Raw genomic sequence first — 22,266 nt, 5'->3', positions numbered from 1 at the left:
AGCAGACACAAGAAAATGTTCTCCCAAGCAGAAAGATGGTCAACAGACACTCAGCTTCAGCCCCACTCTCTCTTCATTTAATCAAACTGTCTTAAGACTCCTCCCTCTTTCTACATTACTCTCCTAAACTCAAGCTTTCTTCCTTCTGTGGTTTCTATTTAGAGTATCTATTCATTTCTCTCTCTTTCTTCCTGTTTACCCTGTTTACCCTGCTCCCAACTCTATTGGAGAAGCACTCAAGCTCCTTGTAAGACTTTACTTCGCTGCAGCTCGGATGTCTGATAGAAATTTTACATTTTGTGCTAAAACACTCAAAACAACATAATGCAGTATATTGAAAATCAAAGCAGAGAACCGCTGTTTTGTTCCAGCCAATAAAAAAAAAAAATCTAATGTTGGCAACTAAAAAATGACATTAATTTCTATATACCATTTATATATACCATGATACAATAGAAGTTTGTTGTATGCATGAATTTAAATTAAATTATATTGATATTGACGATATTTCATTCATTGGACTGCCCAACAACAAACACTGACATTGTTTATTTTAATTACAAATGGTTTCTCGATTTAATTTCCAGAATAAATGATCATATCACATAATATATCCATATCACAATAATAATTTACATACCTTGATAAAATATTATGTTCGTATTACCCACCCATTACTTACCAAAATATAACAACTGTGAATACCAACAAAAAAACAATGTCCATTGTTGTTGATTCATTTAAGCAAAGTATTTGTCACCACCAAATATAAAGGTCCTTTCTATTAAATCTGCTGACATCTAATTAACTGTTGGAGACACTCATTTGAATATTTGCAATTGTTGTTGTTCAAACTGACTGAGCTATTGTTGATTAAAATCAGTGTAGGCTAACAGGTTACAGAGATATTTGTACGGTGTGTTGTAGATGGTTTTTTTCATCACTCATTTATATGATACAATGAATGCCAAGCACAGTCGATGGGCCAAAGCCAACTGATACTGTTGGTTCTTGGGAGGCTGCCACTGGGCACAGTACAGCTTGGTAGCAAGGTCAACTACCTCAGCAAGTGGCAAAGTCTGATGCCTTGTGGCTTCACTGTGGCGTGGTTATGTTGATACTTTAAATGTATGTGTTGTAATTTCTAAAACATATATATTCACTTATACTTGACACTAATAGCCACACTTTCCACATGATATACATTCATAAAAAACTGTCAATACTTACTGTATAAAAACATCAAATATATTACACAAATACACATGCACGTATCCCTATAAAAGGTGTGTGTTAAGCCAGGCACGCTCCTTCATCGACCCACACAAAATGCCTGAAAGCACATTGACCGTGGTAGCCCAGTGGGACTGCAGAGTCAATATAAACCAACAGGAGTGATGATTGATTGTTCCCCTGCTACCCTACTCTCCTCCGTCTCATCATGTCCACCTTCCATGCTCCACCCTTCCTTATCCATTTTTTTCAGACCTAATGCCGTCTGTGGAAATGTATCCAAACTGGATCAAGATCTAATAAACATGCTCTGCAGTTCACGCCTCACATTAGAATGCAACTCAGACCACGTCCACACTAAGCCAGCTAAATCTGAAAACACTTTTTTTTCACCCTGTTTTGACTTTCAAAAACACTCTCCAGTCTGGCGGAATACAGCCTCGCAATTTTAGTATGGATGAGGAAACCTATTGGAAGTGACGCAAGACGTGTTGTCACTAACTGTCTCTGTGATCGCAATTTTACTTGTCGTTTGGAATCCACAATATTTTAGCCTTTATTTACTTCCAAGAAGAGACTTTTATTCGAGGCACATCTTTATGTCTAACTTCCTGTTTGATATGTAGAGTTGGTCATACCTGTTAGTACGAAGCCTCGTCATTCATGAATTCTCCCTCTACTTCCCTTTCTCCTGCTCTCTTTGCTCGGTGTGCCTTATGTTAGGTTATTCCTCTGGCTCCTTTAGTAATAATCATACATGCAAAGAAAGTAGTTTATTTGCTGTAATGGAGATGAGGTTCAGTGTATTGGAAGTGCTCCTCCACTTCCCTGCAGTTCCCATGCAGCCAGGAAACCAGAGCAGCTCGGTAGACTGCGGCTCGTCACTCCGCTGACTAGTAGTGGAAATATCATCAGTCTGTCAGTCACTCAGTCAGTGACATTCCAGATTGTTGGGCCGGCCCCACTGATGCGGTCCAGCCAAAAAAATACTAGTGTGGACAAATATTTAGATATAGCCCAATGTGTGAGACATCATACAGATTTTACATAAATTTCACTCAACAAATTGCTAAGAAGAAAAAAACATACACATTTGTTTTTGTACCATTATAGAAAAAGATTTCAGTGGTTATATGATACAGAGATTTGGCATTTTTGATTATTTATTATTAAGTTCAGTTGGCTTTCTGTCAGTGAAGTCAATGAGGCATTTTTGCTCACACTACATGTGTGGTCACAAATGTCCCTGACCACCTTGACTATTGATAAGGTAGACTAGCCCCAGTGCACCCACAATAGGGTTTGCATTTAGAGCCACTTGACATCATGCAAGACAGATTTTATTGCCAGGTGTCTACATGGCCATTTTAAAACCCCTGATTTCATTGTCAACCAGGGAGCAGCTGCATTCCATCCTTATTTATATTGATGAAATGGTAAAGTAATGTGGTGGATTATTAAATATCTTCTGTTGGACTCATGTGCAGTTCTAACCTGTTTGTTTATTATTTTATCTTTGAGGTGTACGGATTTGACTGAAACTGAGGTAGGAATTGTAGTTCATGGTGAATTCCCATCTGGACCTTTTATCGGGGTGCGTATTTTAATGAGCCAAACACAGAAAGAGAGACAGGAAGCGAGGTCAGCTTTAAACACCGTGATTAGCAGTTCAAAGAGAACAACCAGGGTTTCATCTGCCTCTCCTCCTCTTGGCTGTCCCTCCCCGCACACACAGTTCCTCTCATCTTCAAACAGCCCGGGTGGAGGGTGGAGGGTGAGGGATGGCCTCTCCTGGGTCAACCTACAGGGAGCATTGATGGCAGGAGGATGGAAGGCTGGAGGGCAGCTTTGTTGCCTGCTTGGCCTCTCCCCTTGCTGGGCCATGATTAAATCAAGGCCCTGGTGTGAGGCCTTCTGCTGGGGCAGCAGTGGGCCTCTACCCCGTTGAGCTTGGATGTGTCCCTTAAAGGAGATGTTAGAAAGTCAAAGCCTGTTATTTGTTTTTGGTTTTTTTGTTGTTGTTGTTGTTTTCATTCATTGCAAGTTCTCACAGGACACTCTTTTTTTCCTTGCATGTACCAAATACATCACTCTGAGATGTCCTATACCTGCCCAGAATCTCAAGTTGTTATTGTTAACCTGCTGGGTATCAAACATAAGATCAAGTTGGATTTTGATGCTCTTCACTGGTATACTTCACATAGCCCTTGGCCTTCAAGAACAAAGGCACTCTGTAAAGGTGACAGGAATCACAAAAAGGCAATCTCAAGTAGGACCGGCATAAAACCCCTTCAGTTAATATTCACTGGTTGTACACACACAGACAATACATGTTTAAGAAAGTTTAACCTCATTTTATAGAGAACCTTAGAAATGAACTGAAACTGAGGAGCAGGTGAGAAAATCTGGGTCAGGTGTAAATGAGCTGTCCCTCTATAGCCATTACTGAAGTTCCTATGAGCAATCCCCAGTTGTTCCAGCAGAGCTGCCCAGTGGCAAACAGCAGAATGCAGTTGCCCTGGGCAACTCCCTGGTGGGAATCTATATAGCTGTATGAATGTGACACAGTATGGTGCTGAAAAATAGCATGCATGCTCAACCAAAGCCCCTGTGTAAATAAAGATTCAAAAAGTTAAACTCCAAGAAAAAAAACTATAACATGTAAACTTTTGAAAGATTGTAAGTCTCTCCTGCAGAGCAGCAGCAAGTGATTGCTGTGCCCCAGGTCCCGTTCCTGTCAGCCTGACACAAAGAAGGGGGAACGCACTCAGGGAGAGTTATTCTTATGTAATTACTCTGAAATCAAGGGAAAAAAGTCTTTTTGTCTTTACGTGTAAACTTTTGGGAGATTCAAACTCCCTCCTGCTGAGTAGTAGTGAGTGATTGCTGTGCCCCAGGTCCTGTTCCTGATGGGTTGACAGAAACAGGGGAGAAATGCATTCGGGGAGAGTCATCATTTATCCTTGTGTAATTACTCTGAAATCAAGGTGCTGAAATATCTGTACTCTGGTTGACCGAAGAGAAAAGCCCCTGAAGGACTGTCTGGAACATACGCTGCCTAGGAAATGAAGATACGGAGAGGAGAGGCAAATCGGAGAAAGAAATGGAAAGAAATATAAAATGAAGAGTGGAGAGAAGGAAAAAAAGTCAATACAAGGTCAAGCAGTTTTAAAAGAGATGGTCTAATGAGCAGTCAGATACAATGATTAATCAGCAGGCTGATGAAGGATGGAGAAGTATAGTGAAAAAGTGTGTGTACTTGCGAACACTGTGTGAGCTAAACTAGTGACTCTGAACTGCATGGACTGTGTCAGGATGATTTGTGCTATCTCACGTGCTGTAGATTGCCAATCACTGAACAGCGAACTGAATTGATTTTGAATATATTGTCTGTAAGTATCAAAACTTTAAAGCACTTGTTTGGCCAGGGTCGAGTGGGAACACGCGCTAATCAAAATGCGTCTGTTTTCTGAATGTTTGCAATTGTGTACTATGACATACTTATTAGTTTAGTTAAAACTAAAACGCTGTTGAAATTCCTCTCGGAATTAGCTCCCCTTTCATCTTCTAAACATCCGCATTGAAAATTCTCTCTTTTCATTTTTTTTCCTGCAGTAATTCTCTCAAACTCCCCCTCCCTCTCTGCCAAATGAGAAGTTTAGTTAACACATCCAGCACTAATCTCAGGACCATTATGAGCAGCGTGGGGATGAAAGAATAGTAAAGGAGCGGATGAAAAGCAGGGAGGGCTTTTGCTTCTTCTCGGCTACGTTGTCCGCTGACGAGGGAGGTTTGAGGATGTTTGAGTTAAGGAGAAAATAACTCCTGAATTCTCTTATCTTCCCAACTCTTCTCTTCCTGCTTGCACTTGAAAACAGCAGTTTGTGAGGAACATCTCTTGGTACACACATTTCTGTAATTCAATGTGCATCTTTAACACACGTGCGCTCACTCTTATAAGCTATACGCGCACTCAAGTGTTTGGGACTATGGCAGGAAATGAATATTTAAGCATTGAGCCGCAGGTGTAGGAGCTGCAGCCATTCCTTGAGTCTTCTTGAGCACATCAATTATTTACCAGTTTGAGGCTTCAAAGTGGTTTTAAACATCATCATTTTCTTCTCTGTGTTCTCTTTAATCAGGCACATCATCTCCATCGTCCCCTTTCCTCGGCTTTAGCCTCCATCTGCTTTAGTCACAGGTGCTGTGGGCAAGTTCTCACTGCAGAGTCTCTGAAATGACGTTTCTGTTTCTCACCTGTCAGGGGTTACACGTCAGGGTGTGTTAGTTTTCGACTCCGATGCTTACTCACGAACACACTGAGGGAGGGGGTGGGGGGGTTCAGCGAGGGAGTGAGGGACAGCCTTTGAGATACATGTATGCAAAGCTGGAGGAGGTCTGTGTGTGTGTGTGTGTGTGTGTGTGTGTGTGTAAACATACATGTGAGCTAAAGTCCTGATAGAGTTCCTTTGCCTGGACAGGATGTGTAACTATAGCGAAGTCTCCCAGTGATTAGGCTTTGATGTTACCTTGAGTGATAGATGAGAGAAGAGGACGAGGTTTGGAGGAGAGGAAAGGTGATGTTGCTGACACAGTAGTTTGAGACAACTTTCTTCCTCATACTTATACTCATACTTTTCAAGAAAAAACGTTTCGATCTGCACTCCTAAAACCTCGGCACAAAAAAAAACAACTGCTTTGCTTAGAAGATGGGAAGAGTATAAACTGGAAATGGGAGGGGAGGCAGCTGAAGCGAGTGGTGGAAGGGAGTTGAGAGGAGGCGTGAAAAGGGTAATGTCAAATTTATTTCTAATGCATGAAGGAGGTAGATGGAGGTCACTGCAGTATTCACATGCCAGGATAACGCCTGAAACAAACACACACCTGCACCATAATCAACAGATTGTCGCCACAAGCTCTGATACGTGACAAGGGGAGCCAGAGAAGACGGAAGAGAAACATGCAGATAGACATTCTCACTGAAATGAATCATCTTGACACACAATACACATTAACCAGTAGCAGAAGATGGTTGGTGCTAATCACTGATCAAAACACTTTTTTTTTTCTGTCTCTCTATATATAACTGTGGAATCATAAAGTCCATGCATGTGCCTCTTGTTTGTTTGTCTGTCTTAGATTTTGGGTCAATTTGTGTTAAAATAACTGGTGTCCCTGGTAACAGAGGCACTTAGCTACTTGATTTCATTTTAGCAACTGATGATAAGAATGGCCACTATACCCTGGAACATGTGCTTGTTATTCCTTGTTATTCCTTATTCCTCTGCTGGAGGAGAAATAATGTTCTCTGCGAGCACAAAGCATATGCAGAGTCTAAACAGAAATCACCTCAGTGAATCCTGATCCCTTGTTACAGATAAGTATAATTAGTTATCCACAGTAGTAATGTTTTGCAGCTTTGTACATGTGTGCTGTATCACAACATTAATCTTCTGTCTTCAAAGGACGCTATTACCTGAGAGCAGTGGGACCTATGAAGAGCTCTAAAATTAGACATCCATCTTTAGATAAAACTGACTCCCTCTATTATAAAACATGATTGCATTCATGAAAGGAAAAGCACATTATTCCATGATTCATATAAAGATGTGCTTTAAAGGATAAAATGTTTGCTTTAAAAACAGACGAATTTTGACATCTTAATCTTGTGTAAATGAATACACATAGTCTTGCATTAATGGAAGTCGTTAGTAAGAGGTGGAGGGTGTACATCCTCTTGTCCTTCCATTACTGCGCCTCTTTTTTTATTCTCATTCCATCTTCATTACCTCTTGACGCGCACACTGTGTATTTAATAAGCTGGGTTATTCAACCCTGATGTTTGTTCCATCAGTGCAAATGAAACCTTGGCTTCTATAACTTTTGCTTTTACAGTTACTGTATCCTGCAGGAGCAATTTAAAGTGGCATCCCTCCTGTTGCACTATAATGACACACTCTGCTCCTTTTTACCATGGTCCCCTGCACATAAACAACAACTAAACAAATAATGATATCCCTCACACAAATTAGATTGCTTTTCTTTTACAAATAATCGCCTGAAATGATCGCACAGCAACAGCTTCCTCTTAGTGATGAGAGGAGTGATTTGATGAGCCTTATGAACCTTTGAGTAGCAGTATTGATGTCATCTATATTCATGCTGGCTTGTTTCAGATACATTCACTGGATCAGGAAATGTCATTGTATTTCATTAGCATTTATACATGACTGAACTATGAGCGCACCTTGGCCACAAATAAGACACAGCTTTCCACTTAAAAGGGGCTACAGTGCCATCAAGTGGTTTTAAGATGAATTGCAAGCTTCTTGGCACTAAAGAACAATCGATCCATGTTTGAGTCTCATTTTAAGTCTTGAGAAATCCCCTGTGGTGCCAAGACAAGAACACACTGATGTCCCCTCGCCATTGCTGACCATCCAGCACTTTAAACACTATCAAGTCAACAGAGCACAACTACTAATGGATTCTGAATGTCAGTTAGGACATTGTGGCCGCTTATATCTAAAAGTTAGAGTACAAAGAGGGACCTGGAACAACACATATCTCTGCCACTGATAGGCTGATGGGTTTGCAGTATAAACATCCAAATGTGTTACTGCACATTGTACTGAAGTGCAACCCTTCAATTCCGATGAAAATCAAGTTTTTAACCTTGTTAACATGTCCATATAATGTTTTTTTAAATATAAAACAAGATGTATCATGACCGAGATAAGCAGTCAACGCCATGACTGCTTATTTCCACCTTGGAACTGCAGTCAACCAATGACAGGCAGCCTGGGGTTCATATACCATATAACTAAGGAACCAATCCTGCCAATTTGCAGGAACAGGGGGATCAGGGCAAAATAAACTGGAAACCTTGTCAGTACAGAGAGCGAGAGTTTGCGTTAATACAACCACTAACACTGTGTCAGCCACTGCCAGTTTCAAGCTAACAAACAACAATAAACAAATAAAAGATGCTAACCACGCTAACCATTCTTATATGTCTGCCAGTCACCAATTTTAGTGCACAACACACTACTTATCTGAGTCTAGGTCTGATTGATTTGTACTGTTCTTTCACTGGTCACTGAAACCTTGTCAGTACAGAAAGCATGGGTTTGCAAAGCTACTGAGTTAGCCACTTCCAGTTACAAGCTAACAAACAACATGAACAAATGACTAGTCTTACCGCTCTGATATGTCCTCTAGCTGCCAATTCTGGTGCACAACAAACTCCTCACTCTTCACCAAACTCCTCAGTCTGTGTCTGACTGAGGCTGAAACATGTGGCTGAACCGCTCTGATGTTTCCTCCTCTAACTATCTTGATACTCACTGCTCTTTCACCTGTCAACCTAGCGTGAGCAGCAGTGGTGGGCGGGGCATAAGGCGTGATCTAGAATTTCTCAATGAAGAAGTAAGCGTAGATGCCCCAATTTTTCATTTTTTTGTCTTTTGTTAGGTGGGAAAACCATGTTGAACAAAATATTAATCATAGCAGAGTATTCTTACATAGTTTTAAACATGTCTGGAGAAGAATTTTATCTCAATTATCAAGACTAAGTAAGCAACACATTGACCTCATGTTCAACTAGAAGGGGCACTCAGAGAGTGCAGACTTCCACCAAAGCCAATGTCAAATAACATAGACCAGACTTAAGAGAAACAAAATTCAAATTCATGGAAAATGATCCGGATCTGCCCCAAAATTTAATGGATTCTTTCATGGCACATGCTCCATCCCTCTTCCAAGTTCAGTACAAATCGATTTTAAGACTTTTTGTGTAATCAAAGATGACAAACAAACACACAGAATGGGGTGAAATCATAACCTCCATGGTGGAGATAATTATGTTATAAACACAGTAATTGGTTTTTGTATGTACGGTAAATAAAAAGACAGGCTCTCTTTATACTATATGACATTCATATGAATTAATATGCAGCTACATTTTCAAATGCGCTGCACATTCACAAAAACATACACAGATTTCTGAGGTAAAAAAACATCAAGATTAAACAAAAAAATTACATTTATGAAATTTATGATACTTGCAGTCAATCATCATTACCACGATAGGTTCATCATTTGCAGTTGATAGATTCCAGGATATTTCTCACTGTATCACAGTAGAATAAGAAGAAGTTTTTGCTCTGCTAACTCTTCTCCTCAATTATGAATATGTATTGTTATGGGGAAAAAATGGTGCTGGGACTTTAAAATTGAAACTCTGCCATTAATGGGAAGATATTTATCTCCAATTATCGCTTTAATGGCAAAGGGTCATCTTGACGTTAATTAATCACAACATATCACTCCAGCTTCATCTGTGGTGACACTTTAATTTCAGCAGTTATTATCACTACCACAGCGTCGACTACACTGTGTCAAGTAATGGCTCTGTAATGACCCTCACTAACTGCAGCTCACATGTCTGGCATTTATTAAAGGAACTGAGTGTGGTGGAAGTCCAGAATACATATTATCTGTTCCTATTAGGCGAGACAGATGCTCTTCTTAACTCCTCCATTTCCCATCATGTGTTTAGCATGCAAACATACATACTGTAGCAATCAGGTGCAATTTCAGAGGTATGCATTCGGATCTTTCATCTTCTGCAGACTATTTTTCAAAAAGCTGTCATCAGGTAAGTAGCTAAGTGGAAGAAATAGCCCAGAGATAATGAGTGGTGAATGAAAGTGATCATTTTTGAAAGAAGGGACTTTGTGAGAAAAGAGGTGTGGGAAGGTACCTGATGTATCTGTATTTTTATTTGTTTATCTTTTTACCTGTGTGTACTGTTACATAATCTTTTATGTAAATAAATACTGAACAGTCAGCCACTAACTCCCATACATACATACATACATGACTTTGATCCCTTTGAGTTTTGCACAATAGGCCTTTTGCACAGAAGACATTTTAATTTTGACTCATAATAGGAAAAGCACAGGTGTTACATAATTAACATTAATTATGGCCCTGTTGTATTCCCAGTAAGACAGTGCGAACGATACAGGGACCCTGGAATTTGATTATTTACACCTGCTTTTCCTACTTTGACTGTACTGATGCTAAAAATTATGACTGCAACCTTTGATCTCAGTGGTTAACACAGTCACGCCATTATTCTACAAACTACAAACGGGGCCAACCAAAAAAACAAAAAGGTCTAGTTTTACTTAACACCATAGGAAAATACTTAAGAGTGTTTTATAGATGTTTTGTCAAGAGTCATTCAGTTGATCGGGTTGTCATTCATTTTCACTTTCAGTGCAAAGTTGGCACAGCCCTGGATATGTCTGTCCTGGCAATCTGATATTAAACTAGAGGACATGTGTTGCCTGTCATGGCAGCCTTCATGAACAAACACAAATGAGTCATGTGGTTGAATGTGTTAGAGTGCAACTGCTTCACTGAAAACTGTTGTTTTGGGTTGATTTGACCATGGTTGTCAAAGTCAGCCCTACATGTTATAACAGTCAGTATCATTAATACTTCCCTTGACCATGTGTACAAAGGTAGAGTTATGAAGGTTCATAGAAATAAAGTCGTGGCAGACTCAGGACACAGCAGATAGGTTAAATGCAATTTGGATGAAGTGAGAATAATCAGGCAAACAAAACAGAAATAAGTTGAATCATGTCCTTTCTGTAATCACAAATGAAGCACTAGTTGACACCATAAAGATATATTTAAGTTGTTATTGAGAAGGTTATTTGCACCAGCTAATGCTCTCATGAGCATGAAGTAGCTACTTTCTTTTGCCTTAAGAAAGTAATGCGGTTCATTTATATGTAAATTTATAAATTAATAAATAAAACTAATAATAAACATAAGCATACAGAAAACATAATATTTGTATTACAGGCTTTGGAAATCGCCTTATGAACAGGAATATCTAACAAACCAGCTGATTTTCCAACTTGGCCTCTTATTCAAACTAATAATGTCATTCATGTAGATATAATACATAACTTTATTACGCTTTAAGCTTGTGTTTTCCTATTATTAATTTGTTTGATTATTTATTCTTACATGTAAAGTAACTAATTGTTGTGTGCACGGCCAATATGCGCAGTTGTTCTAGTTTTGACCAGTTGAGGGCGGTAATGTGCCTGTGACGCATGTACTTTACTCAGCTTCACATTCACATTCAAGACGAAGAAGAAACACAATATCAGACAGAAAATGGCTGACCTGCGGTGTGAGGATAATTTATTTTGGCTCCAACTACAGTTTTAAGGTGTCCTGCGATTGACCATAGACTGATGCATTTAACGGAGAAACATAATGTTTAAAAAGGCGAAACGAGCTAACTTTCGACGGAGGAATGAGTCCGACGAGGACGAGCAGGAGGAGAGTCAGCTGCCCCCGTTGGCGCCGACATCGTTCGGGCCTGTCGTGGAGGAAATCCCGTTTATGGAGACATCCAATAACAGCCTTGCCGGTGCACCTAGCAGCACGGAGAACTATCACAGCAACGGCTTTCAGTCTAACCCTAACAGTGTAAGAGCTGTCAAGAGAGAAAAGAAAATCAAAGAGACAGCTGCGGTACCTGGACCCACGAAAGCCAGTTTGCTGAGTTTCAACGATGACGAAGGTAACATGGTAAACCGATGCTAAGCCAGCTAGCTAACTAATCTTAGCTGGAGAAAACGTGTTGTGATGTCGGGTTTAAGTATTAGCGTTACCGTTTATTTCCGCTGAGGATACTGAACCCCTGTTAACAATTGCATAAAGCATTATAGATAAGCACTTTACCTAACCGATAATCATTCATATGAATACCAACTTCACTTAGTTAATGATGTGCATGGTTAACTTGACTATCCACTCACTTTCACGTCATGACATGTTTGTAAACAGAGGGATCCGAGGTGTTCAGAGTGAAGAAATCAAACCACAGCAAAAAGATTGTGAAACAGCTGAAGAAAGAATACAAGGAGGATTTGGAGAAATCTGGATGTGTCAAGCAGGAAATCAAATCAGGTGGGAATCAGCACAGTGTTCATGATGCATCACGTGTTGTATCTGCTGTCACATTACCAACCAATAATACTTTAACTTGCCTAGATGACTTTGAAACTGCAACATTTGTCTCATAAGTTGTTAAAATATGTTCAATCTGTGACAATATGCCCAATCAATGCCCTAAGTACTCAAAACCTTGAGAGTCAAATGTCATATGTTTTTGGAGATGGAGACATACGTTAATGGAAAGCATTTTGTTAACAAAAATGAAGATTGATGAGGGTGAGGTTTGTATTACACAGTGAATGTATGAATTTAGTATTAATCCTGTTTTGTGTAATGAATCCACATTGACATGACATCACAGTCTTTGCTGAATCTGCCTCACACTTTCTTTTCAAGGCTCCTGTAGCTCAAGCCACAGATATATTCCCAGCCAGTTAGCCTGAAACTTGTCATTGGACTGCTGCGTCACCTTAGTGATGTTACCGTTGCCTGTCTGAGGAGCCTGTTGATTAAATTTGTTAATGTTGACAAATCGCATCCCACTTCAGATGATGTAGATTTATGTTTTAGCCAGTGTTTCTGTGCCCTCAAGATAATGTCATTGAAATCTATCTGTACATGTTAGGGAGAGATGCTGCAGTGTGTTGTCCAGGGCGGAAGTCGGTCTGTGCAAACATTAACTGAACGTTATTACACATATCTGTAAATGTGTGTGGGTATCTCCCGCATTGTAAGTGCTATGTTTGCGAGCATCAGTGAAATTATGCGCAATACCCGAAATCCCACACTGAAAGCCTGGGATATACTCATCTGTGTCTCTATCCTGTTTTCCCAGATGCACCACTTCAGCTTCCTGTTGCAATCAAAGAGGAAGTCACTAGCAGAGCAGGTAGTGAACAGGGGGAGGAAGAAATGGAGGTGGACAGTGCGGATGAGCAGGAGGAAGAGGCGAGGGGCCAAGGTGGCCAGGCACAAAGTCAGGTGTCCAAGAGCAACAACGCTGGAGCAAATTTCAACACCCTCTCCTCCCTCGGCAGCCTAAAACCAGGTATCGTACACACTCTCAAATTTAACTGCTGGTCTAACACTCACTTTTGTAATGAAAGGTCCAGCTCCTGATGTTATTGATAACTTATATACTCCTCTATTTATTATTATATTATTATTCTATTTATTTAGCAGGAAAAATCTGTGAGTTTGGTTCTCATAATACTTTTTAGACTGTATTCTCCCACTGATTTTAGAATTACCTGAAAGACGTGTTGGTATTTGTACACAAAACTACACACATACTTAGTTCAAGACCTGTTTCTCTTTTATTTTAGGGGAAATCCCAGATGCGGCATTCATCCATGCTGCCAGAAAGCGGCGGCAAATGGCTAGAGAACTGGGGGGTGAAGCTCCACTGGTGGAGACAGAAACTCCCAAGAAACGTCTCGTACGGGAAGACCAAGATGCCAGCGATGATGAAGACGAGGAAGAGAAGAGGATCCGCTTCAGTGGAGTCAGGAACAAAAGCCAGAGACAAAAGATAGCTGAGGAGATAGGTACCGTACGACTATGGTGCTCTGACTATCCATTGATCAGTACTGTTATCACTTGTCTCTAAGACACGCTTCACACTTGCAGGTATCGAGGGTAGTGATGATGAGGCCCTGGATACAGGTCAGGATGAGGAGGTGAGCCGTTGGGAGCAGGAGCAGATTAGGAAAGGAATCAGCATACCCCAGGTAAACTGCTCAAAATCTCCTTAACAACTGTAAAATATTAAGTAAGTAAGCTCTTTTGACAATGGATGATTTTTCTTTTCCTCAAATTTTCTTATTGTTTCATTTTGTGGCTATTGGTATATTACTTTATAAAAATCTGGCATTTAAATCTGACAGATTATCATTATTATAAGTTGTGGTTCTGATACCATTTGTCAATCAAACAATTGGTCGATTGACTGAAAATCCTTGTTTGTCAAGCAAAAATGCCAAACATTTGCTTGTTCCAGCTTCTCAAAAGTGAAGATTATTTTCTGCTGCTCTTTTCTGTTGTTTGGATGTAAACTGTATATCTTGTGTTCTTGAGTTGTCGTAGTAAAAGCATTATGTGTTTGTTGTTTCTAATGACCAGGTCCAGAGCAACCAGCCAGAGGACAACACCGTGTACTACCAGAACAGCTATGAGACCCAGCCCTATGGCTCTTCCTACAGCATGCCTTTCACCTACAGTACTGTTGCCCCGCCGACTGGCAAGCCAACTGGCCGAGCAGACAATGGCTCTGTTCACTACGGGGCCCCTATTAGTGATCTAACCCCGGTATCCATTGATCTGGTAAAGAAACGCCTGCAGGATAGGTAGGTTCAGTGGAAGACTGCAGCAACATCTAATGTCAGTCTTCAGCTCAGCTGCTGCCATCTCTGTGTGCTGTGGTCCTGAAGACCCAGCAAAGCTGTCCACAGAATCTAAGTGCCAGAGAGGAAATGAAAGGGTCTGGAGGGGGGGTTGCATTAGTCCCCCTAATTACAACTCCTGTTCAGCTCGAGCGCATTATTTTAGCTTGTCTCCCGTTAATCAGTTTCCATGATGTGTTAATTTGATGGGTGCACTCTCAAACAATTATTTTCTGCACACTAAATGTCAGTCATTAAAAATAGAGTAGCTTTGTTTTTCCTCAGCCCCATCTAAGTCATCCTTTCTTACTGTCTTTCCCCTGTGTCATGTGTCTGTAGACTCAGCCAAATGCATGCAGGCCACAACGCAAACGCCAAGCGCTACAAACAGATTGAAGACGACCTAGCTGCCTCTGAGAGCACCATACAGCAGCTGGAGGGCTCATCCAATGACAATGCAGATCAATATAAATTCTTGCAAGAGATGCGAGGGTATGTTGGAGACTTGCTTGAGTGTTTCAGTGAAAAGGTAAGGGAGAATTTATCTGCTGTCTGATTAGCTGTTTTCTGTTTTGTGTCTGTGTGAGCTCTGACCGCTTATTGTGGATTCTGAAAAGATAGAATCTAATGAACATCTGTATTTTGAAGCATTAATTGAGAATCATAAAAAGCTTCTTTATGTTGTTTTGTACTTATTTTTTTAGGAACAATTTTTTATCACTCAGTGCTGACAAGCTGATGTGACTGCCAATTAGTTACTTGGAGCACTCTCTGTGTAAATTAGAGTAGTTGCTTCTCAACTGCTCTAATTTTAGTCAGAAATATAACTTTGATCTACTATCTCAGTAAGATGCTTTTGTAAATGGAAAATACTCTTAGTTCATAATGAATCCGGTTGTTTAACACTGTTAGTTTCTTGAACACAACTCATTTATACACCCTCCAACAATAAGTAAACAAAGTTATTGTGCAATGACTTGGTGCTTTAAGAGAACCCAATATAGTGGTGTAGCTAAGTATGTACACAACTGTTAGGTCTGTAAAAGAGGATGAGTTCAGTTTGTTAATACATAATGAAATTATGCCTCTGACACAAACTATGTTTTCATGCTCCTATAGCTACATAGTAAACGCATGTCTAAACAGAATAACGTGGTCTTGATCCTGCAGCAGCAGAGCAGCAGCTACATGGAATGAATGAAGAGGGAACTGGCCTGCCAGCTGCCAACATGTCTTTCCTCAACCACACTAATGTCCGTTTTAACCCTGTTAGGTGACTGAGTGCACAGAACATTGTGGTGGAAACGGGACACTAACCAACCATTATCAGTATGCCTTAGTATGGAGACCATTATTACAGCGTAAACATCATGACTGGAACTGTAAATTGTCAGTGTTGGGTAAAAACCTTTTAACTGCATTTTTGTGATTTTAGTCTGTTGCCTTCACAAGGCATTTAACTAGCCATTTAACTTGGTTTGGCTGCTAATGAGTGTTCAAGCTTTACTTTATGGAAATAGACATTTTAGAGTTACCAGCTTTTCACCTGACACTAGTGACATTTTTGGTTCCAGTATTTTATTGTCCATCATGCTCCTGCAAGACATCCCTGTGAGTCGGAGCCCCACTTTTGTTTGGGTCAGAGTTCACAGAAGGCATCATATCTTTCAGGTGCCTGCTGTCCTGGAGCTGGAGGCTGCCATGCACCAGTTACTAAGGCAACGGGCCTCACGACTTGTCCAGAGAAGACAGGATGATATTAAAGATGAATCGTCGGAGTTTGCAAGCCTTTCAAGTCAGTCCATCTTGAAGGTTTTTATGATTTATTTGAACGGCCTCGTTAGTTCTCTGTATGTGAGTGAGTGTGCGTGTGTGTTGTTCACATTCTTGTTTCCCCACTACCTCTGTTTTGTTTCCCTCATTAGTGTGATTACGGCTAATTGAGGTGTGATTTTTGAGTGCGTGAGCATGTATGTACATGGGAGATGTTTTATTAGAGGAGCTGTTTTGGCTGCTCTTTAATGGCTGAGTCTCACAGTCAGCTGGGTGTAACTCAGCACAAGCAATGAGTGACTAAGTAAAGATGACAAAAACATGAGTGACTTGTCATCTGTCACTTTCACTGTAACATGTAGGAAGTTGCAGACAGGTAGGTGACTAGACACAGACTGATACTAAAATCATTTGTAACAAATATGATGTCTTATTACTGGTGATGCCTAATACAGTAGATAAGGAGGTTTCGGTAAATATTTGAACGTAAGCTGAAAACAGTCCTTTTACCACTTACCTATCTCATCCAATTTATTGTTAAACATTTGGATTATTCAAAACCTGAAATCTCTTTATGTTGAGAGTTCAGAGATGTTTAGTGCCCAGAATAAGAAATAGGTTATGGGTTGTCTCTACTTTTCATTACTGGTTCTAAAATGGCTCCTGTCTCTTGCAGATAAAGCTGTCATGGCTCCTAATTTAGACTCATTTGGTCGAGACCGTGCCGCATACCAAGAGCACAGTCGTCAGAGGAGGATAGCAGAAAGAGAAGCACGACGGTATGAAGCTCATTTGTATTTAAAAGACATGTTTCCAGAATTTGTCAGATGAATTCTTTTGTGACTTGTTTCCAGGCTAAAGGTATCCGCTCTATGCTCTCAGCTGACTGTGTTTGTACTTGTGTCAGACCACGAAATGCCAAAAACTCACATCTGAGCTTAGCCCTCTGGGTTTTTATTTCTCTGCTGTACAGCCCTGAATGTGGCTCAGTTTGTGAAGTGGTTAATCATGAATAGAGTTTAGAAAAGAATAAAATAATTATTTGCTCTTGGTTTTATTTGTCTGCCTCTGTGATTGCTGGTTTGCAGAACTCGGCGGCGACAAGCTCGAGAGCAGAATGGAAAGAGGGCCGAGCATAAAGAAGGCTTATCATCTGACGATGAGGAAACGTCTACTGACATCACCAGCTTCAACATGGAGAGAGGTTCGTCATTAAATTACAGTTTTGACCATACTGAGGAGAACTGGGAAATATGTAGACATAACGCATGAAACATTCTGAAGCTCCTGTCTTTCATCCCATCCAGATCGTATCGTCAGGGAATGTAAGAAAGTATTTGAAGACGTGGTGGAAGACTTTCATTCTCTTGACTGCATCAAATCCCATTTTGAAGTGTGGAGACGGGACTATGCCGACTGTTACAGAGATGCTTACATTGGCCTCTGTCTACCCAAACTCTTTAACCCTTTAGTCCGCCTACAGCTGATCACATGGAACCCTCTCGAGGTATGACATATACAGTATGTGTGCCTTCAGTGTAACATTTTCCTTTTTTGAAATGGGAAATGCTGAAATCTGTTTTGTCTTCCCTGTGCAGGCACAGTGTGCAAACTTCGAATACATGCTCTGGTTCGAGTCGCTGTTGTTTTACGGCTTTGAGGAGCACAGCATGTTGCAGAGTGGAGATGGGGATATCATTTTGCTGCCTGCTATTGTGGAGAAGGTCATCCTGTCCAAACTGACAGGTAGAAAAAACCTGCACAGCAGCGCCTAGCACACTCAGAAAGATTACCTTAGTGAAAACAATGCAGGCCAGTGCAAAATAAGTCATGTGTGTTTATGAATTGGTTGGTGTGTGTGTGTCAGTGTTGACAGAGCAAGTGTGGGACCCGCTGTCGAGCAGTCAAACAGCCAGGCTGGTGGGCTTCGTTCACAGACTAATGAAAGGTTACCCCACTGTGCTGCAAGGGGACAACCGATACACACAGGTACTGTCCAGTCTCTTACCTCAATACACATAAAATACTTCATCTGTAGAAGAGCAGTTTTGGCTCTTGTGGTAGAATTATTGTCATCTCGATTTCCTTGTTTTCTCGATCAGGAGCTTTTGAAAACTATTGTCTTAAGAACCAGGCGGACCCTGGATGAAGATGTCTTCCTTCCACTCTACCCCAAAAAGTAAGTTACGCAATTGTTAACATCGGAGGTAGTGCAGTTTTTAATTTATTTATATTCAATCTGTATGATGACGCTTGATAACTGATTTAAAAGTGTGTTTTTGTTTCTATTCAGTGTGTTGGAGAACAAGAATAGCGGTCCCTACTTATTCTACCAGAGGCAGTTTTGGTCCTGTGTGAAGGTATGTGCACACTCACAGTTCTCTTCTGAATCTAATTGGAATGATTAAAAGGGGAGACCAAGAAAAATTCATAGGTTTGCATATTGAGGTGCATCTGTTTGATGGAAGGGTATCTGTCAGGTTTTAAGAGAGATAAACGCAACAAAAAACTGTTGGGATGGATTTACCATACCTACATTAAGTCGTGTACTTGATATAGTCTGTGTTGTAACCACTGATTGTAACATTTACATCTATGGCAGCTAATAAAACTACTCTGATATTGACGCAGTGCGTTGTTGTGTTGCTCTTGTTCTCCCTCTTTGCGTAGCTGCTGGGCGACATCCTGCAGTGGGACGGCATCTTGTCCAGTTCCTGTCTGAAGGACCTGGCTTTGGACAGCACTCTGAACAGATACATCCTCTCTGCGCTTCAGACCACAGATACAGCGGAGGACAATGTTCAGAAGTGCCAGAAGGTAGGAGATGCACGCTATTATGTTGCCATTTCATGTTTTAGGTGTAAACACACACACACACAGAGGTGCTTGTGTAGCCAGAGGCTTTTTCAGATTAATTTGTTTTGAATGAAAGATATGAATCAGTTTGTCTGTCAATTAATAACTTATTTTTAAATTAATGTGTGAAAAATCAGTAATTTGCTTGTGGGCAAAGGAGATGTTTATTTTACTAAAAGAAGTCGACACATCCAAATTTCCTTCCTTCAAGTCCACATCTTTGGATATGAATTAAGTCAGTTTGTCATATTTCAGTCTATATAGAAAAGGATGGGTTGACTTTCAATTAATTCTTTTTTTTGTATAGCACCAAATCATAATGTACATTATCTCATGGCCCTTTACAGGGTAAGGTCAAGCCCTTACAATGTTAGAGAGAGAAACCCAGCAGTCCCCACAATGAGCAGCACTTAGTGACAGTGGGAAGGAAAAAAACATCCTTTTAACAGGAAGAAAACTCCAACAGAACCAACTTTTCACTCTGTGTATTTTCCTGTGTGTTTAACAAAATACTATGGCAAATGTACATCCTGTTACATCATAAAAGTTGACACACCGCTTTCTTTCCTCACATGACAAGCCATGTGAAAAGAACAGAAGGAGCCATGACACACCCACCGCCATGTCTCCACCTCCCATTTACATGTTTACGACAATAAGAATATTGTACATTTCAGTTCAGTGATAACTCAGGTACAGAGGAGATTGGCCACAGGGTTCTCTTTTGTCAGATGATTTGACTCCACGGTCTGCTGCATGATGCACTAGAGCAAGACACTATGAATTCCTTTTTTAGCAATTACTCAGTTTCTGTACTTAATTCCCTTTACCAGGGCTCTGGCCTGGAGGATGGCTACTGAGGGAGATTCTTGTTTAATTACAATTTGTAATGGTGAAGCAGGTTGCATAAGTGCTGTTTTTAAATCAATTTTATTTTAAATTAAGCACCCCATATCATTGACACAGGTATTTGATACCTGATTAAGTCAACGGTTTCATTTCTTTGGCTTCCATGAGAACTATTTCAACTCCAGAGATGATGCTCTCTGGTATTTCAGGATACACACCATCACTAGTGCAGCGAATGGTGCGATTGTATGTGGACTCTGTTCCCAAAAAGGTTCACGGGTTTAATCTGAGATAAGAAGAAAATTCTGATTTTTAAAATAAGCTTCACTTTTCCGAGACCCACTCTGCAATTACACGCCTTTTTTTTTGTAGGTTTTAAAATGATTCCAGAGGCACCTTACTGTATTTAATAGTACATGATGTCCCTGCCATGTCTAAAAATAGAGATGATTTTTTTCGTGGTCAACTGGGTAATGGAAACTGGCTCCTCTCCTGGATTTGACAGCTTGATGAGAGGTGCTTATATTTTATGACAACATCCTCTCAGCCCAGGTCAGTGTGACCTGCTCCTCTCCATGGCGTGCCCCCCCCCCCCCCCCCCCCCTTTTTCTTTTTTTTTTTTTTCATAGCTGGCAGCCTTAACTTGACAAACACTCCTGCTGAGCTGGTCAGCTTTGGCCGTTCGTGACTCACTGACCAGGGTGACAACAGCGTCAGCGTTGATCTCTCCTTGTACCCTTTTTCAGGTGGTGGAGTGTTTGCCAGTGCAGTGGTTCTCTGGGCTGAAGGGACAGCAGACGTTGCCTCAGTTGGAGCCATTCTGTCGCTACCTCACCCACCTGGCAAACTCATTGCACCGCAGCAGTGTTGGCGGCTCGGATGTGGAACGCCGCAGTGCAAAGTAAGAGGCTCTACTCGGTTCTGTATCTACAGTTTAGAGAGTTTGTCAGATTGGGGATGTTGAATTAATTTACACCTCCCTATGCTAGAATACCACTGAAGGATCATTGAGTAGGATGACAAATGTGTTGTGATGCTTTGGGTATGTCTCCACATTGCTTCCTAATGTAACCCATATCTGCCAACAGGGATCAGGTGAAAGAGCTTGTGAAGATGTTGGGTCACATGAATGGCCTGGACCACATCATCACTTTGGCAGCGGAGCATGGCATTAAAGATATCAAACCACTTTTGGAAGCCAAGTCATAGGAGACATGACAGCAGCAGCCTTTCATTTAACTTCTGTTGTATTCAGCACGTGTAAATGGATTTGAAATAAAACTCAACACTTTTTACCTTGACCTTGAAAACAGAAGGTAAAACAAAAAAACCCTTGTTGTAAATATTGTGAATAATGTATAGAAAGGTGTGCCCATACACCTAGCAACACATGACTCATGCTGAAATGAGGCCTTGTATTGTCAGCTCAAAACAACTACTCAGTTATGCTTTGAGCTGGCAATATTTTAAATGCATAATTTATTAGGAGTAAACATTTGTTGACATGGATTACTGTTCTCCATTGACACTATACTCAACCCGACTATCTGTAAAAACCGCTTAACTCACATACTCTTTAACGTATGTGCCAAAAAAAGAAAAAAAAATCCTGGTAGGTGGCCAAAAGGTAGAAAATGCACACTAAGAGTGACAGTTGACTTGATGTTCATATCTTTGATCCCCACTTCATCCCTACAGTACAGACTGCCCTCATGACCACACCAGAGTCACATTTGTAAGAATTTTGTTTTAGTATTGTTTGCCTGTGAATAAAATATTCATTTGAAAGATTGATGTTAAGTTTTCATTCACATTTCAGGTGAGAACTGCAGCTAATGAGATTGTGTCATCTAAAAGGAACAACCCACTACTATTATTTCCAATGTGCTTCAATTTAAGGGTCATTACGTTTTGAGTCGCTCCGTAGGATGAAATAGAATCATTGTCACTAATTTTACGGCTTGTGATCACAAAGAAAGCTTCACTGAAGCAGCTACAGACGAACTCTGGGTTTTTTGTTAAAGCTCTCCAGTTTTGTTTTGTTGTTTTTTTTTTTGCTTACCTGCCTGATGATCAAAACTCCACATGACACTGTCACTGTGAAGTCGTGAGTACTTTGTTATTGACTTAAGCCAGAAGCCACTTGTGGCAGTTGGTCACTACATGCAGCCTCGAGCTATTG

General features: G+C 40.6%; 1 protein-coding gene and 1 long non-coding RNA gene across 2 annotated transcripts; one reads left to right on the top strand and one right to left on the bottom strand.

The window, feature by feature from the left end:
• Nucleotides 1-522: 522 nt before the first annotated feature.
• LOC130182077 (uncharacterized) lies at nt 523-8,583 on the bottom strand. Its single transcript, XR_008829669.1, has 2 exons — nt 8,435-8,583; nt 523-3,195 (listed from the first exon to the last, which is right to left on the bottom strand). It is a non-coding gene; the product is annotated as an uncharacterized LOC130182077 (long non-coding RNA).
• A 2,835-nt stretch (nt 8,584-11,418) lies between these two features.
• paxbp1 (PAX3 and PAX7 binding protein 1) lies at nt 11,419-21,872 on the top strand. The gene is made up of 18 exons (XM_056397698.1): nt 11,419-11,848; nt 12,115-12,237; nt 13,061-13,273; nt 13,551-13,772; nt 13,855-13,955; nt 14,347-14,570; nt 14,946-15,135; nt 16,278-16,401; nt 17,056-17,158; nt 17,468-17,583; nt 17,687-17,886; nt 17,978-18,125; nt 18,247-18,368; nt 18,482-18,558; nt 18,673-18,739; nt 19,050-19,196; nt 20,831-20,985; nt 21,173-21,872. Exons 1-18 carry the CDS (start codon nt 11,539-11,541, stop codon nt 21,291-21,293), a joined length of 2,763 nt encoding a protein of 920 aa, XP_056253673.1. The 5' UTR covers nt 11,419-11,538; the 3' UTR covers nt 21,294-21,872.
• The last annotated feature ends 394 nt before the right edge of the window (nt 21,873-22,266 follow it).

This window comes from Seriola aureovittata, chromosome 15, assembly GCF_021018895.1.
Source record: "Seriola aureovittata isolate HTS-2021-v1 ecotype China chromosome 15, ASM2101889v1, whole genome shotgun sequence".
Taxonomy (NCBI): domain Eukaryota; kingdom Metazoa; phylum Chordata; class Actinopteri; order Carangiformes; family Carangidae; genus Seriola; species Seriola aureovittata.
This window is presented reverse-complemented; position numbering and strand designations above follow the sequence as displayed.